The sequence below is a fragment of the Paramisgurnus dabryanus genome, chromosome 9 (genome assembly GCF_030506205.2).
Source record: "Paramisgurnus dabryanus chromosome 9, PD_genome_1.1, whole genome shotgun sequence".
NCBI lineage: Eukaryota > Metazoa > Chordata > Actinopteri > Cypriniformes > Cobitidae > Paramisgurnus > Paramisgurnus dabryanus.
In genome coordinates this window covers 25,109,155-25,122,821 of record NC_133345.1, presented here as the reverse complement: position 1 = coordinate 25,122,821, position 13,667 = coordinate 25,109,155, and the positions used below count along the sequence as shown (strand labels likewise).

Here is a 13,667-nt window from a genome sequence, read left to right as displayed (position 1 = left end):
TAACAGGGAAAAAAACTATTTATTTAAACTTATGTAAAAAAAAACTATAGAACATTGAAATAACATAACTAATATCACACCACAACGTATGTACTGTATGTTTTTTGTTAATTGTATAAATAAAGTTTGAAATCATTCAGCAGGTTTCTGAAGGTATTGTTTGACAGTATCAACAATAGTTGAAACCTCGGCCATGGCACCTTTACCTGTGAGGATAGAGACTGTAATGTAAAATATGTTTGTGAGCCAAAAAAATTATAACAAACAAATAATTTAAGCATTTTTTTAAACAGAAAGCATACAAAATGAAGCCAATATATCTTTAGGCTGAGTATCTTCATTTACCATAATGCCCAAATGACTTTTACATTGTTTAGAAATTCTTATCTTTCACTAGAACTAGTTTTTCCCTTATCAATGCAAATTCAAGATACCTTCATCTCCACAGACAAGTTTTTTCGCAATACATGGGATCTCAACATAGCCAAAGCCTTTAAGTGTGGCCACCTGCTGTGCAGTGATAGGGTGATGCCACATGGCTGTGTTCATAGCAGGACAGAAAAGCAGAGGACGGCTTGTGTCCCAAGCCCGAACCACACATGTCTGTTAATTAAACAAAAAGAGAGAGCCATAGATAACCCATAGAGAATTACAGACAATCACAACAATGTTATATCTCACTATCCTATAAATCTAATCTTACCTAAACTTACTACTTTATCTATAATAACTTACCAGGAGGTTGTCACAGATTCCATTGGCAATTTTGCCAAGTGTATTGGCATCAAGTGGGGCAATGACTAAAAGATCCGCCCACCGTCTAAGTTCAATATGAAGCACAGGGTCAGTGCGCTTTGTCCATATCTTGGAAGATACACATAAGGAGGGCACATATGATTATGAGAAATATTTTGATATTGCTGTAACAACACAGTTAAAAATAAGATATGAAATGTTATACTTGATCTGTCAAATATTAATAAGGCTCTAATTCATACCTCCCATTCATCTTTATCTGTGTATACACGAACAGGGACTTCACTGATGCTATAAAAATGAGTGGCGTGGTCTGTGGTGACCACACGTACATCAACCTGAAGAACAGAGCAATAAACGTTCATGTTTTAGCCTTTTAGACCAAAACCAGTACAATTTTCGATGACTTAACTGTGCTGCGCAAACCGATCATCATATGACATTAAAGTATCGCGAGAGCTATTCGAATACTGAGTTTTCGAATCGATCTCGCGGTACTTCGATTGGCATGAAGTCAAACGCGGCTAATGTAATCCAGCTACCAAGCTTGTGTACATGGCCCACTCTGGTGGATAAATGTAAAATGACAACGGCACACATGAGGAGCTTTTTGATAACGACAGTTAAATAACCGAAGCTGAAAAACAGACAGATCTTAATGCATATAAAACACTTACCTCTGGTATTTCAAGGAGTTGTGTTACCAACAACGGCGCTTTGAGAGCAGCTACACTACCAGTCAAACCAACCAAAACACGAAATCTTGAACCATGTGTTTGCAATTGAAGGGAATCAAATGCAGACTGCTGCATTATACAAATATAAGTGATCAAAAGTCTGCACACACAATCATGGAGCAAGTTATAACAATATCGTCATGAACTTCTTGAGTTCATGCACTTTGACCGTACGTGCTTTCTACTTCCGTAAACAAAGCATAACGTGTTATAAATATTATCACAGCGCCACTGTTGGCGAGGAATGCACTTACTATACACCAACTGTTACAGAAAGCTTAATATTACTCATTATTTAATGGATTACATTTTATCTTTATAAGTAAATAGAGAGAAAGCGTATGCCACAGATGCGCGCGCACCTTTGCACATGCGCACAGACGCTCTCGAATATTCTGGCCAACTGACAGAATCCTAGGAGCGTCTTCCGGCTGTCGTTGACGCGCGAGGTTAACACCTCCTGTCATTCACTGTTAGATTTGCGTATCGAGCACTTTTAATGTGAATATTTGCAATGCAGGCCCTCACACCTCACGTATACTGGGCTCAGCGGCACGGGGAAATTTACCTGCGAGTGGAAATCAGTGATGCCAAGGTAAGATCTGTTAAAACGCTGCTTATGTTGTCATTCACAATGATCTTCAGCGTGTTGTGTATGGTTATTAATTAAATCCTAGTTGCTGTGTACGAACTACACAATACGTGTTCTGTTGAAATAATTACAGGTTTGCTGGTCTAATGCAAACATTGCATCAAACATAGAGAACAGGAATGAGAAATGGGATATCAAGACTTGATCCTAATGGACCAACTAGCCATCTGTCCCAGTTAAAATGTCAGGGCATGTTTTATTAACGAACAATTAGCTGCCCCCATTCTCTCGTGCTTTAACAGAGCAGGAGACAGCATGCTTGTTTTCTTATTTGAGTAAATACCTTTTGCTATTGAGAGGTCGGAAACAAATGGGGCATTGCTGTGGTTGTACTATACGGTTGACTATATCTTTGTATCTTTATGCAAATAAAGTTAAAACAGGTATCTGTCCAACTGGTTAGGATCTGTTATAGTGTTTTCTATTGTAATTCATTTAAGCCAGTAGAAAAATAAAGATGGGAAAGTAAAATGTAACAACTTTTGCATTATAACATCATAAATGCTTTGGTATGTGAAATCCAAACCCAATATAACAAGGCATACAAATTGTACAGTTTCAGATAATCTTTGCTTTCTAAGTGTTTTACTTATAATATAATATAATCTCATGAAACAATGTGGCTGTGCATGTATGTACCTTTAAAATAATAAACTAATAATACATAGTAATGTCTAAGCATTTGATATTAAGCAGTATTCTAATGTAGCAGAAGTGGGAGGAGCTTAAAATTTCACACTTCTGGTTTTGTTCTGTCTCTATCACACAGAATCTCATCATTGGTGTAGAAGAGAACATTCTTCGCTTCAGGGGTACATTTCACATTATTTAACATCACTTGAGTCTTTCTTTTAGTTTCTGAATTATATTTGTTCTTCTTTAGGTCAAGGGCATGGAGCAAAAGGTGAAAATGAATATGAATTCAGCCTGGAATTCTTAAAACCAGTTAAACCTGAGGTATGGATCATGTTGTTTGCTATAGTTTGCTATACTGTTTTGTTTTGATGCAGAATGAAGTACATTGAACATTTGCTTGGCAAAAGAAGAACGCTTTTGTGTGCAAGTTTGGTTTGGTGCTATGTTTTGGAATTATATTTACACAGATGTATTTCTGTTTTTTTTTCCACAGGTAAAACACAAATCTACTCAACGGCAGGTGAATATTACAGTGAAGAAACAGGAGCACGTTTGGTGGGGTCGACTCACGAGGCAGGAAAAGAAGCCTTTGTTTCTAGCCCCTGATTTTGACCGCTGGCTGGACGAGTCTGATGCCGAAATGGAGCTCAGAGAGAAGGTCATGAGAAATTATTTATGTAGAAATAGATTGAAAGGCTTCATTTACGTAACTGTTTAATTGGGTTTTGTGTTTATGTAGGAAGAGAAAATAAACAGAGTCAGCGTTGAGTCAAGAGTCCGAAAGGACCGTGAGTATTTTTCAGTTTGTTAAGAGCAAAGTATTGTGTTGGTCAACATGTTCATTATTACTCTTTGTCTGCAGCTTTTCTTGGCTTGAAAAAAGGTTTTCTGTTTATGTACAACTTGGTCCAGTTCCTCGGCTACTCCTGGATCTTTGTCAACATGACTGTTCGTCTGTTCATACTTGGGCAAGGCAAGTCTCATTTTAAAAGCACATTTGCAGAAGCAGTTTTGCAGTTCATTGCTTAACACATAAAGTCAACGCAATCACGGTTTGCAACTTTCGTAATACTACACTAGTCAACATTTGAAGTGGATCAAAAAAGTTGTCCCAAGACAAGAACGCATATTGTTTAATATTTTAAGATTGTTTTGATCCACCTTAAATGTTGACTAGTGTATATACTCTACTAGTATAATAAAATGTTGCGTGAAGGACTGCATTCACACACATACACAAAGATGAATCAGTCACAGAAAAAACAGGAACTTGAATAGTACATGAATACACACACGAATACTGTAGGGTGAATTTAGATTTTATGTTGGCACGGAAATGCATCTAATGTTTTTTTAAGAAGGTCTACAGTTATGCAAACTATGCAATTCATGAAGAGCATCTCATAGCACAGGAAGTGATCTGTTTATATTTGTTAGCAAGCATAGGCACATTTGTAAAATGTGTCAGCTAATTCACAGTAGAGTTTGTTTGATGCGGACCTGAATCATTTTGAATCAGAATATAAATCAGGTTTCTTTATTGCAGTCTATACAGAGTATGTCATGTTTACATTTTACTGTATATTTAAATAAATGTGTATGTGACAAATAAAATGTATAATTTTGAAAACGCATTTTATCTATATGTTAATTCATCAAAGACCTTGGCTTTGGTAAATGGTCCTAACACCTTTTATTTGTCCACCAGATTCTTTTTACGACACCTTTCATACCATTGCTGATGTGATGTACTTCTGCCAGATGTTGGCAATAATGGAAGTTATTAATCCTGCTGTGGGGTTGGTGAAAACTGGAGTCATGCCTGCTTTCATACAGGTCAGTGGGGTGGTCCTTATGCTATTTAACCGATATAAAAAAATTGTATATTATTTAAAATGTGGGAATTAATGTAATTGTCTCTTCTTTTAAGGTGATGGGAAGGAACTTCATTCTTTTTGTCGTATTTGGTTCTTTAGAGGAGATGCAAAACAAGCCAGTGGTCTTCTTTGTCTTCTATCTGTGGAGTACGATTGAGATATTTAGGTATTTATTTGAACGATTAATCTACATTTGACACAATCCGATGTTGTCTAGTTGAGCAAGTTAAGAATACAGTTACTGCTCGGGGTTAGAAAATACAGAAATTGGTGACATGGTATAAGAAGTTTTTGGTTTATCTAAAGGATTTCCTCTTCCGTTTTCTGGGCCAGATGTTAATAATCATTTTATCTCTTATATGCAGTTGAACTCCTTTAGTTTGTTAAATACTCTCTCAATAAAATAAAATAAAAATGACTCAAAAACCCAATGAAAAACTAATGTAGGCCTAGATGATTATCACAGCATAAAAACCTAAAATCTGTTTAAGGACAGTTTGTAATTTGTGTTTCACTTTCATGTCATTAAGAAGAAGGATGAAATATGATGCCAAGAGCTAATGCTTTTAGCTGGAGCTTTAATGCTCTTTGTGTCATGACCGCCTCTCTCGTGTGGTTTCTACACAGCCACAGGAAATCCATATTTCACTATCTCAAACTAACATAAGTCGTTTTAAAAAGCTAACTTAAGAATCTAATTCTGATATGTACTAGTTAAAGCAGAGGATGGATAAAACAGTAATTTGTATTTTGTGCCCTAAACTAAGCAGCATGGGAAAAGAGCTACTGAATAGTTTTTAATACGAGCTGAGTATTTGGTATTTTCTATTGAAACATTTGATTGGAGGATTGAATTGAACCAATTAGTACAGATTGAATTGATCACAGGAGTCATTCATTTATGGCGTTAAAACATATGAAACACAATATTAAGGATTTATTTAACCCCACCTTTGTTTAAATGAATTACAGGTATCCTTTCTACATGTTGGCCTGCATTGATACAGAATGGAAGTTGTTGACTTGGGTGAGATACACTATATGGATTCCACTATATCCACTTGGTGTGTTAGCAGAAGGTATGTATGTCTTAAACGATACCCTTATAAATATTTTTTATGTTTTTCATTAGATGGAGAGACATTGCGTTCCTATATCCATTATGTAATAGTGTCTGCTCTTTGATGTCTTTCTGTTGATCAGCTGTGGCAGTGATCCAGTCCATCCCGATCTTTGATGAAACCAAACTCCTCAGCATTCCCCTGCCTAAATTCATAGGCCTGTCTCTCAGCTTTTCCTACATCCTGCAGGTCTACCTGGTGTTCATGTTTCTAGGTAAGGTCCTATTCCAGTTGTTTGTTAAAGGCATAGTTTGCCCAAAAATGTTGTTAAAAACCTGTATAAATTTCTTTGTAATGATGAACAAAAAATATATTTTGAAGAATGTTTGAAACCAAACCAATCAGAGGCCCCATTGACATCCATAGTAGGAAAAACCAATACTGTAGAAGTGAATGGGGCTCATGATTGGTTTGGTTACAAACATTCCTCAAAATATCTTCCTTCATGTTCATCACAACAAAGAAATGTATACAGGTTTGTAACAACATGAGGGTGAGAAAATTATGAGAGAAATTTCATTTTTAGGTGTACTATCACTTTAAGGATGTTTTACAAGTATTTCATAGAGATCACATAAAAAAGACACAAAATAATGTATTCTGTAATACTAAAAAACTGCTATATTACTAAATCTACCAATTTCAGGCCTCTTCGTTAACTTCCGTCACCTCTTCAAGCAAAGGAGTAGACGGTTTCGCACAAAAAAGAGGAAGGCCAATTGAGAAGGTCCTGTGTATCTTCACATCCCTGTGTTTCTGTGATTTAATTCTCAACCTTTCTATCCTTCTTTCTTTTATATAAAGTGCATTTACTCTGAAATAAAGGAGGACCATGATCAAGCTGTACAGTATGTAAATGACTATTACAAGAACGCTAAAGATAAACAATGACCTTATTAAATAAATTTAAAGAGTACCATCAAGGTATTTATATAATTTGTTTCAACATTTCAACTATGTTCAGTATGTTTAATGTTAGGTTTGTAAAAGATTTACCGGACTGAAAACACAAGCAGGATTTTGTCATCCTGTCATTCCCTGAGATGTTACATTAGTTATCTCTGTCACCGAGACAGATCTTGAACCTCAGGGAAAACTGCATGAAACATCATCATTGTATGTGGGATTTGGACTTGATTTATAAATTCAACTGAAAATATTTCATCAAAAATGTCAATTTGTTTTATTTGTTCACTAGTAAAAGCTATTTACACAAATTATTACAAAACCTGTAAATGCATTTCCTTGAATAGTTTTCTTTTCTCAAATGGAATGATTATAAAATTACCATGGCACAAATTAATGTTTTTTATCCGTTACAACGAGAGCAAAAAACATTTTTTTTAAACTTTGCTGTTGTTTTAACACAATTAAAACTGCCAAAAATGCCACAGAAAAAAGTAACTTATTTCCCATGGAAAAACCATTGCTTTTAAATAAAGGTCCAAACAAAATCAGGTAGAGTCCTACATTCTCTCAGCTCCTCCCCCGGAGAAGTCAGTAAGCAAAGGGGTGATGTTGTGTTCGAATGCTGCATACTTCGAGTCTCCAGTACTGGCCAGTTTAAGTTGCTGGGCAGCATGCGAGAGCTGGAAGGCAGCGTCAGGGTGGGCGGAGTCAGGAAGCAGAGTGCATTCCCTCTCCAAAAGTTCAGCCACACTTTTCAGAAGCTCCCAGAATCCAAAGGCCAGAGCAGCTTTCCTCAGACGATTCAATTCCTTTAGTGATGAAAATACAAAGAAAATTAATGCAACAAAATATGTCACAATACAGGTAGGATGGTAAATGGAAAAATATGTGACCCTGCCTGTAAAAATCAGACCAAAGAGATTAGGAGCATCAAAGTTTGATTTCAATCTGTGATATGGCCTTTCTCAGTCAATATAAAAGATATCCACACAAAATATCCATACAAAATCCTTTTAACACATTCTTTACAAAATATATGAAACACTTGAAATACTAGAATGGACTGTAGCAAGTAAGTCCTAAACGCTCTGTGGTCCTAACTACTCTGTGGTTCTTTTTTGAATACTATTAAAAACATGTTCTGCTTTCATTCTTTGATCAACTGTAGTTAACGGCTTTCATTTTCATTGGCTTAAATGCACAAAGCATGCATGCACTGGTACTATCCCTTAAATTAAGTAATACATTTGAAGTTACACTTAAGCTCCTGGTATTGCATGTCTATTGCTTGCTGTACTCTGCATCACTAACTTGTGAATTAATTGATTATTTTTCTATCAAACTTTATTACAAAAAAATACAAGACAAAATATACACATTAAAAATTGAATACTGACCTTATAGAAAGTTTGCGTTTTTTCTGGCAGTTTTCTTGCATTCCGGAAAATTTTCTGTACATCTGTCTGTTAGATTAATTACAAAAACTTGAATTAAATAATCAATTTACAAATCATCGATCATTGCTAACCTGCAGATAAAGTCAGGAGCAGTGTAATTCCTAGTATAATACCTGCAGTCCACTGGCTTTAATCCAAACAGTAACATTCTGAGCATAGCTTCTCTTGTATTTCGGCTGTATGGGGAAGGGACTTTTACTGTCATCTTCACCATAGGGATTTTCAGCTGCATCTACAGGTCAACCGAAAACAAAGAGCCATAGTGGATATACAGTAGAGCATTGGCCAGTAAGCAAAACTTTATGCAAAGCAAAAAGCAAATGTTTTTATCATGGACATGTGGACCAGACAGCAAGAGAGGAAAATAAATGTTTAATTATTCAAATATCTTGTATTACATTTAGCTCTAATCTTTGTGCATTTTCTTTTGCCAGCTTCTATGGCTAAGTTGTTCATGGTGAGGAATGCATTACGTTTTTTTTAGAATAAAACTAAAAAGTTGTTTGAGATTCATTTTGTGTAAAAACTGTAAGACTGCATTTGGATTGACCCTGTGAAAGACTTTTAAAAGAATCAACAGAATTAAACGGTTATCTTTGTGTATTTACATGAAAGGTAAATATTTAACTGAACCAACTGAACCATCTAGTCTGGCATGTGTTGTTTGTTTTTCTGTTTAATAATGAAATACTTGTACGTTGCATAATGCACTACAACAGTTACTTTTTATTTTAACCCTTTAACTCTCAACTTTTGAGTGAGTGGGGGTAAAAGGTGATATGCACCTTGAAATGAATATAACTAAATTAAAATACACCTAAAACGCTAAAAGAAATAAAGCCTCAACAAGTTCTGAACCAAATTTTAAGTTTTTGTCAAACTTTAAGTGGTTTTAACAACAAAGGCCACTAGGTGTCAACAGTTAGCTGCATAGTCTTGTCACTAATTAATAAATTACTGTCACGCAAATTATTATTTATGCAAAAAAAAAATTCCAATGATTTGTAGGTTGTCAAGATTTTTGAAGATTCATAGATTAATTTGAAGAATTTTAGAATAATGGATATAAAAAATGCATATGTATTTCTACGGGGTCAGTGACATTTAACTAAATGCCGTGTCACTATACAATTTCTATCATCAGATGGCCTTGAAATATAAAACGTAAATTCTAAAAGCTTTCCAACAATATATAGTTTGTCAAGATATTTTTTACATTTACAGGATATTATTGTTATAAATATAAAATCCTATTCCTATGGGGTCAGTGACATTTAACAAAATGACTGTCACTATACAATTTCTATCATCAAATGGCCTTGAAATATGAAAACTACATTCTTAGAGCTTTCCAACAATATATAGTTTGTCAAGATTAGTGTAAGTCTAAGATTTTCTTTTTTTAAATATGTAATGCCATACATCCCACCTATGGGACAGTGAAAGTTAAAAATTTAAATTTTAAGTAGTATGCCTGAGTGGGAATTATCTACCTGAGGCAGGACCAAGCTGAGACATTCGGCCCAGCCAGGGCAGAGGCTCTAAGCCCGGATCAAAAACTGACATCATCAGATTGGACTTCTTTTTACTGTCGGCCTGAGAATAAAGCATTCCAAACCAGTCTGACCTGAGAAAACATCAGAAAACATTATAGAGTTATCAGATAATTCATCTTGTAAATATTATTTTATCAGATTAAACATTAAGCAGTATGCTTTTAAAGAATATAGACTCTGTGTCACGGCAACTCCTAAGGAGCTCTAATGTGGAATTTTGTTAAAGCAGAAAAAGATCAGCTTAACAAAAACTTTTTCTTTATAAAAATACAAATGTAACTTCTTACCCTACTTGTACAAGTGCCACCATGCCCTCCACTTTCAGGCTGCCATGTAAAAGAACACAGAAATTTGGGCTTTTGCCAGCCATCTGATTCGTGGAGGGCTCTTCTTCTGTCTCATCGGTGGTCCCTGTACCAATCTCATCCCCCTCTGTCAATCATAAGATTTGCATTCAGCAAATATTAAATAGGTGAATAAAATGAATTAGGAACAAATAAGGGGCAGAATACCAACCTTTGTTTACAGCAATGGGCAGGACCAAGTGCCTGGATAAAACAGGAGGGCTGGAGATGTCTCCAATCTCAATAAAACCCACAATCTCCAAGTCTATATATAAAACAAAAGAAGGTACGTGTCTGGTACAACTTTGGTTTTCATTTTTTAAACATTAATGGGTGTTCAAAGTTTGAACAACTGAAATTACATTTTAAAATCATGTTGAAATAACACAGCAGTAACAATGGACTTTTAATGAATTTTTTTTAAAAATAAATAAAAGCAGCTTGTGGCCAATATATCTCAAAAATGGCTTTGGTACATGAAAATGTTGTGTGATTCTGCATCCTTGCCAACAGGTGTCAGTTTAAATCCACAGCCATGCTAATAGGTAGGCGTAGCAATACGTTTATTTAATACGCTGTAATTGCAGGTATTTTTACATTAAATACAGTATGTTTTATGCTTGTACCTGCTTGCACTGTTTTGGGAATGGGATCCACCTCCTCATCTATAAGCACTGGTTCTGGCCTGGGAAAGACCTGCACGTCAGAGGCCAAGTTCCCACAGCGCAGCACAGCATGGAAGGGAGAGTATGCCTGGTCAATCAGCTTACTGCCAAAACAAGTACAGTGATACCATATTAATAACAATGTTATATGTGCACAATTAAATACACAAGCATATATAGTAGAAAATAATGCTCACCCAAACATAGCCTGGACACTTTTAAGACAGAGGGGTCCATCCATAGTGTATATCTGACCCTCCCCACCATTCAAACTAATCAGCTGTTCCAAGTTATCCAGACCATCATTTGCTTGGAGCTTCAGGAGAAAATAAAGCCACATGACACATATTAAAGCAAATTAAAGAAATAATTTAATAAGAAAGTGTAATAGTAGTTGGAATATAATGCCAGACACTTGTGTGGGTGGCAATATCCTCTGATTACAATCTAATGAGTCAGATGTCCTAATGGATGATGATGGGCACAGAAAAAAACAGTCTGATGTACCTCTTCTGCATTGGCAACACACATGACATAGAGTTTAGAAGGGAACGGGAAAGGCAGAGGGAACTTTTTGTCTTCCGAACGTTGTTTCAGTGTCTGCAGTGAATGCCGCAAAGATCCACGGCCAATCCCAAGTGCGCCATCAGTAACCAGCACCACCTTTAGGCCATCATTAAAACAGCATTAATACTGACTGATGCACACATTAATTATAAGATTAGGAGCATCAAAGTTTGATTTCAATCCTTGACATGACCTTAAAATGATTTATACATTATGTAGCATGATTATGTAGAAAAAAGTAAATCACAATGCTGATATTTTACTAAACAGATGAATCAAAATGAAACTCAAAGCCATCATAAGAGCTTGCAACAAGCGTATGCCTGCTTTATGAAAATCTCACCTTGTGCAGTATTTCTTATTATATACCATGTGCACATTTGCTATTTTTGAAAATTCTTATTCTATATTAAAATATATAACATTGTACCTGACAAGGGCAGGCTGTTCCCCACTCCTGCTGTACTACATTACTGACACCTTGTAGAGCAGCTTCTAGACAGGTCTTATCATAGTCTTCAAGGTTGTTTAAAGCCTCCTACAAAACAATAAGTAAAAAACAACAATCAAGACTTCTAGAAAGAATATATATTGTAGTGGTTATTCATTGAACTGATCATTGCTTCATGATATTTGGGCTATCTGTTTAGTTTTACCTGCAGAGAATTGTAATCCCTGGTGAATGGGACCAGGAGCTCCCAGAGGGAGGAGAAAGCGACAAGTGAGGTAAACTCCAGTCTGTAATTTGTTGCCATGTGTTCAAACAGCATCGTCAGCCCATGTACGGCCAAGTTCTTCCTCTGGAACTCTTCAGTGCCCTCGACCGACACGGGTCGCGTCATGGACAGCGATGAGTCCAACAGAACCACCGTTGGCATGGTTACAATCTCTTCTTCACGCTTTGATGGACAGTTACAGACGGACGACACAAGTGTCTGTAAAACAAAACTGTGTATTAGTTTATCCCAGTCATGCGTGACAAAAGTCTTCTCGAAAACAATATATTTTGCCTATGTGAACAAGCAAAGTAATACATATTTTTAACAGTAACGCTAATGAAATTGCAACGGTTCTCGCAATAAATAAAAACTAGATAAACGTAAAATGATCAGAAAATATGAAATAGAGTGGATTTTTATATTTTCGCGTTGGTATGCATACATAGTTTTGCAAATTTAGAACAAAACGTTCAAGACTTTACCCATAGTTGACAGTAAATGCCTTGTTCTCAACCAAGTGTGCGCTGTGATAAGCTGTTCGTGTGGAAACAACAAACACGTGATGAGTCGTTCCCAGAGCTTGTTCGACTTCATGCGGCGCCTTTCCTTGTAAACAGATTTAATTGACATGTTTTGTACTTTTTGTGGTCAACATACAGAAACTTTTTTTTCATTTGTTTTGGAGTTGTCATTAGATTAGTGCTCTTTTGTTATATATCATATTTTGCTCAGCTTTCAACTTGAAAATATTTTGTTTGTTTTTTTCTCTTAAGAAGGAATAATATTCAATTAATTTGTTACTTTTATTGGCAAAGTTTAGTATACATAAATGTAAATATGTTGATTAAACCATTAATCCAAATTTTGCTATTAGAAATTAAGCACTCCTAAAATCTGATAAACAAGAAAGCTGTTAAATGTATTAAGGTATGTAAGCATTTCAATGTTTTTATTACATTTTTCTTTCATCCTCTGGCTTATGTAAAAAATTGTTGAATATTATTGATTCAATAAAAAAACTTTATGCGGCTCAAAATTCTACAGGCAGATGACGTCAAAGTTCCGCGAGAGCGATGTGAAAGTAGACTCCTTCGTATTGTTTATCTAATTGCTCTCGCGGTACTTTGACGTCGTTAGCCTATCAGTTCTTGCTGCGCAATATGAAGTGGAACAAGCCGGTTGTTTAGTAGGTTCTGTTAATTTATTTATAAATAAAATATGTCTTAATTAAAATAACTTAAAATATCTATTTTTATGAAAAACTACAAATTTAGATCTATGGATATCAAACTGTAAAACAATCCAAAGCATTTAATTATTGAGTTGTTACAAAAGTTGATTTTAGACTTAGACTTAATTTGAATTAAAGTTGAATCTATCTCTATGATCAAAATAATTGGGATAAAATGTCTCGAGACATAATGAGAGTGTGAGGAGAAAGTAGATGTAATCCTCTTATATAGGTATTAGATTTAGTGCTGATGTCGCTGAAGAGCTGTCCTGATTGTCCTGCACAGCACACGCGCTCACAGCATCCGTGCACTGTTTCCCTGCAGTCCAGCTGTGAGACAGCAGCAGCGCTCAACGCAACAACGCACGCAGCCCCCGTCAACTGGTACGTTTCGCTATGCTATTAAAGATTATTTCTTATTTGAGAACAGAGAAAATGTT

At 35.6% G+C, this 13,667-nt stretch overlaps 3 protein-coding genes across 3 annotated transcripts; 1 reads left to right on the top strand and 2 right to left on the bottom strand.

Annotated features, from left to right (window-relative positions):
* On the bottom strand, window positions 1–1,708 carry ppcdc (phosphopantothenoylcysteine decarboxylase). Its single transcript, XM_065278980.2, has 5 exons — window positions 1,434–1,708; window positions 999–1,094; window positions 736–864; window positions 435–603; window positions 1–206 (listed from the first exon to the last, which is right to left on the bottom strand). The coding sequence occupies exons 1-5, from the start codon at window positions 1,566–1,568 to the stop codon at window positions 133–135; spliced, it is 603 nt and encodes a 200-aa protein (XP_065135052.2). The 5' UTR covers window positions 1,569–1,708; the 3' UTR covers window positions 1–132.
* Window positions 1,709–1,869: 161 nt separating this feature from the next.
* On the top strand, window positions 1,870–6,695 carry hacd3 (3-hydroxyacyl-CoA dehydratase 3). The gene is made up of 11 exons (XM_065278979.2): window positions 1,870–2,088; window positions 2,915–2,957; window positions 3,029–3,102; window positions 3,275–3,439; window positions 3,521–3,569; window positions 3,644–3,754; window positions 4,490–4,617; window positions 4,712–4,824; window positions 5,631–5,737; window positions 5,862–5,993; window positions 6,426–6,695. The coding sequence occupies exons 1-11, from the start codon at window positions 2,008–2,010 to the stop codon at window positions 6,500–6,502; spliced, it is 1,080 nt and encodes a 359-aa protein (XP_065135051.1). The 5' UTR covers window positions 1,870–2,007; the 3' UTR covers window positions 6,503–6,695.
* A 243-nt stretch (window positions 6,696–6,938) lies between these two features.
* ints14 (integrator complex subunit 14) lies at window positions 6,939–12,592 on the bottom strand. Its single transcript, XM_065278978.2, has 12 exons — window positions 12,479–12,592; window positions 11,934–12,212; window positions 11,708–11,815; window positions 11,218–11,373; window positions 10,908–11,026; window positions 10,672–10,814; window positions 10,218–10,310; window positions 9,989–10,133; window positions 9,639–9,772; window positions 8,259–8,377; window positions 8,086–8,151; window positions 6,939–7,497 (listed from the first exon to the last, which is right to left on the bottom strand). Exons 2-12 carry the CDS (start codon window positions 12,153–12,155, stop codon window positions 7,246–7,248), a joined length of 1,557 nt encoding a protein of 518 aa, XP_065135050.2. The 5' UTR covers window positions 12,156–12,212; window positions 12,479–12,592; the 3' UTR covers window positions 6,939–7,245.
* Window positions 12,593–13,667: the final 1,075 nt, after the last annotated feature.

Excerpts from the sequence above, each read along its gene's own strand:
- ppcdc (XM_065278980.2), bottom strand. The coding sequence starts at position 1,568 with ATGCAGCAGTCTGCATTTGATTCCCTTCAATTGCAAACACATGGTTCA. Across the intron at positions 604-735 it reads GAATCTGTGACAACCTCCTG|ACATGTGTGGTTCGGGCTTG; the intron begins GTAAGTTATTAT and ends TTTAATTAACAG. Across the intron at positions 207-434 it reads ACTTGTCTGTGGAGATGAAG|GTAAAGGTGCCATGGCCGAG; the intron begins GTATCTTGAATT and ends CTATCCTCACAG.
- hacd3 (XM_065278979.2), top strand. The coding sequence starts at position 2,008 with ATGCAGGCCCTCACACCTCACGTATACTGGGCTCAGCGGCACGGGGAA. Across the intron at positions 3,755-4,489 it reads TCTGTTCATACTTGGGCAAG|ATTCTTTTTACGACACCTTT; the intron begins GCAAGTCTCATT and ends TTTGTCCACCAG. Across the intron at positions 5,994-6,425 it reads CCTGGTGTTCATGTTTCTAG|GCCTCTTCGTTAACTTCCGT; the intron begins GTAAGGTCCTAT and ends TACCAATTTCAG.
- ints14 (XM_065278978.2), bottom strand. The coding sequence starts at position 12,155 with ATGCCAACGGTGGTTCTGTTGGACTCATCGCTGTCCATGACGCGACCC. Across the intron at positions 10,815-10,907 it reads AGTGTCCAGGCTATGTTTGG|TAAGCTGATTGACCAGGCAT; the intron begins GTGAGCATTATT and ends TTGTTTTGGCAG. Across the intron at positions 10,311-10,671 it reads TCCCAAAACAGTGCAAGCAG|ACTTGGAGATTGTGGGTTTT; the intron begins GTACAAGCATAA and ends TTTTATATATAG.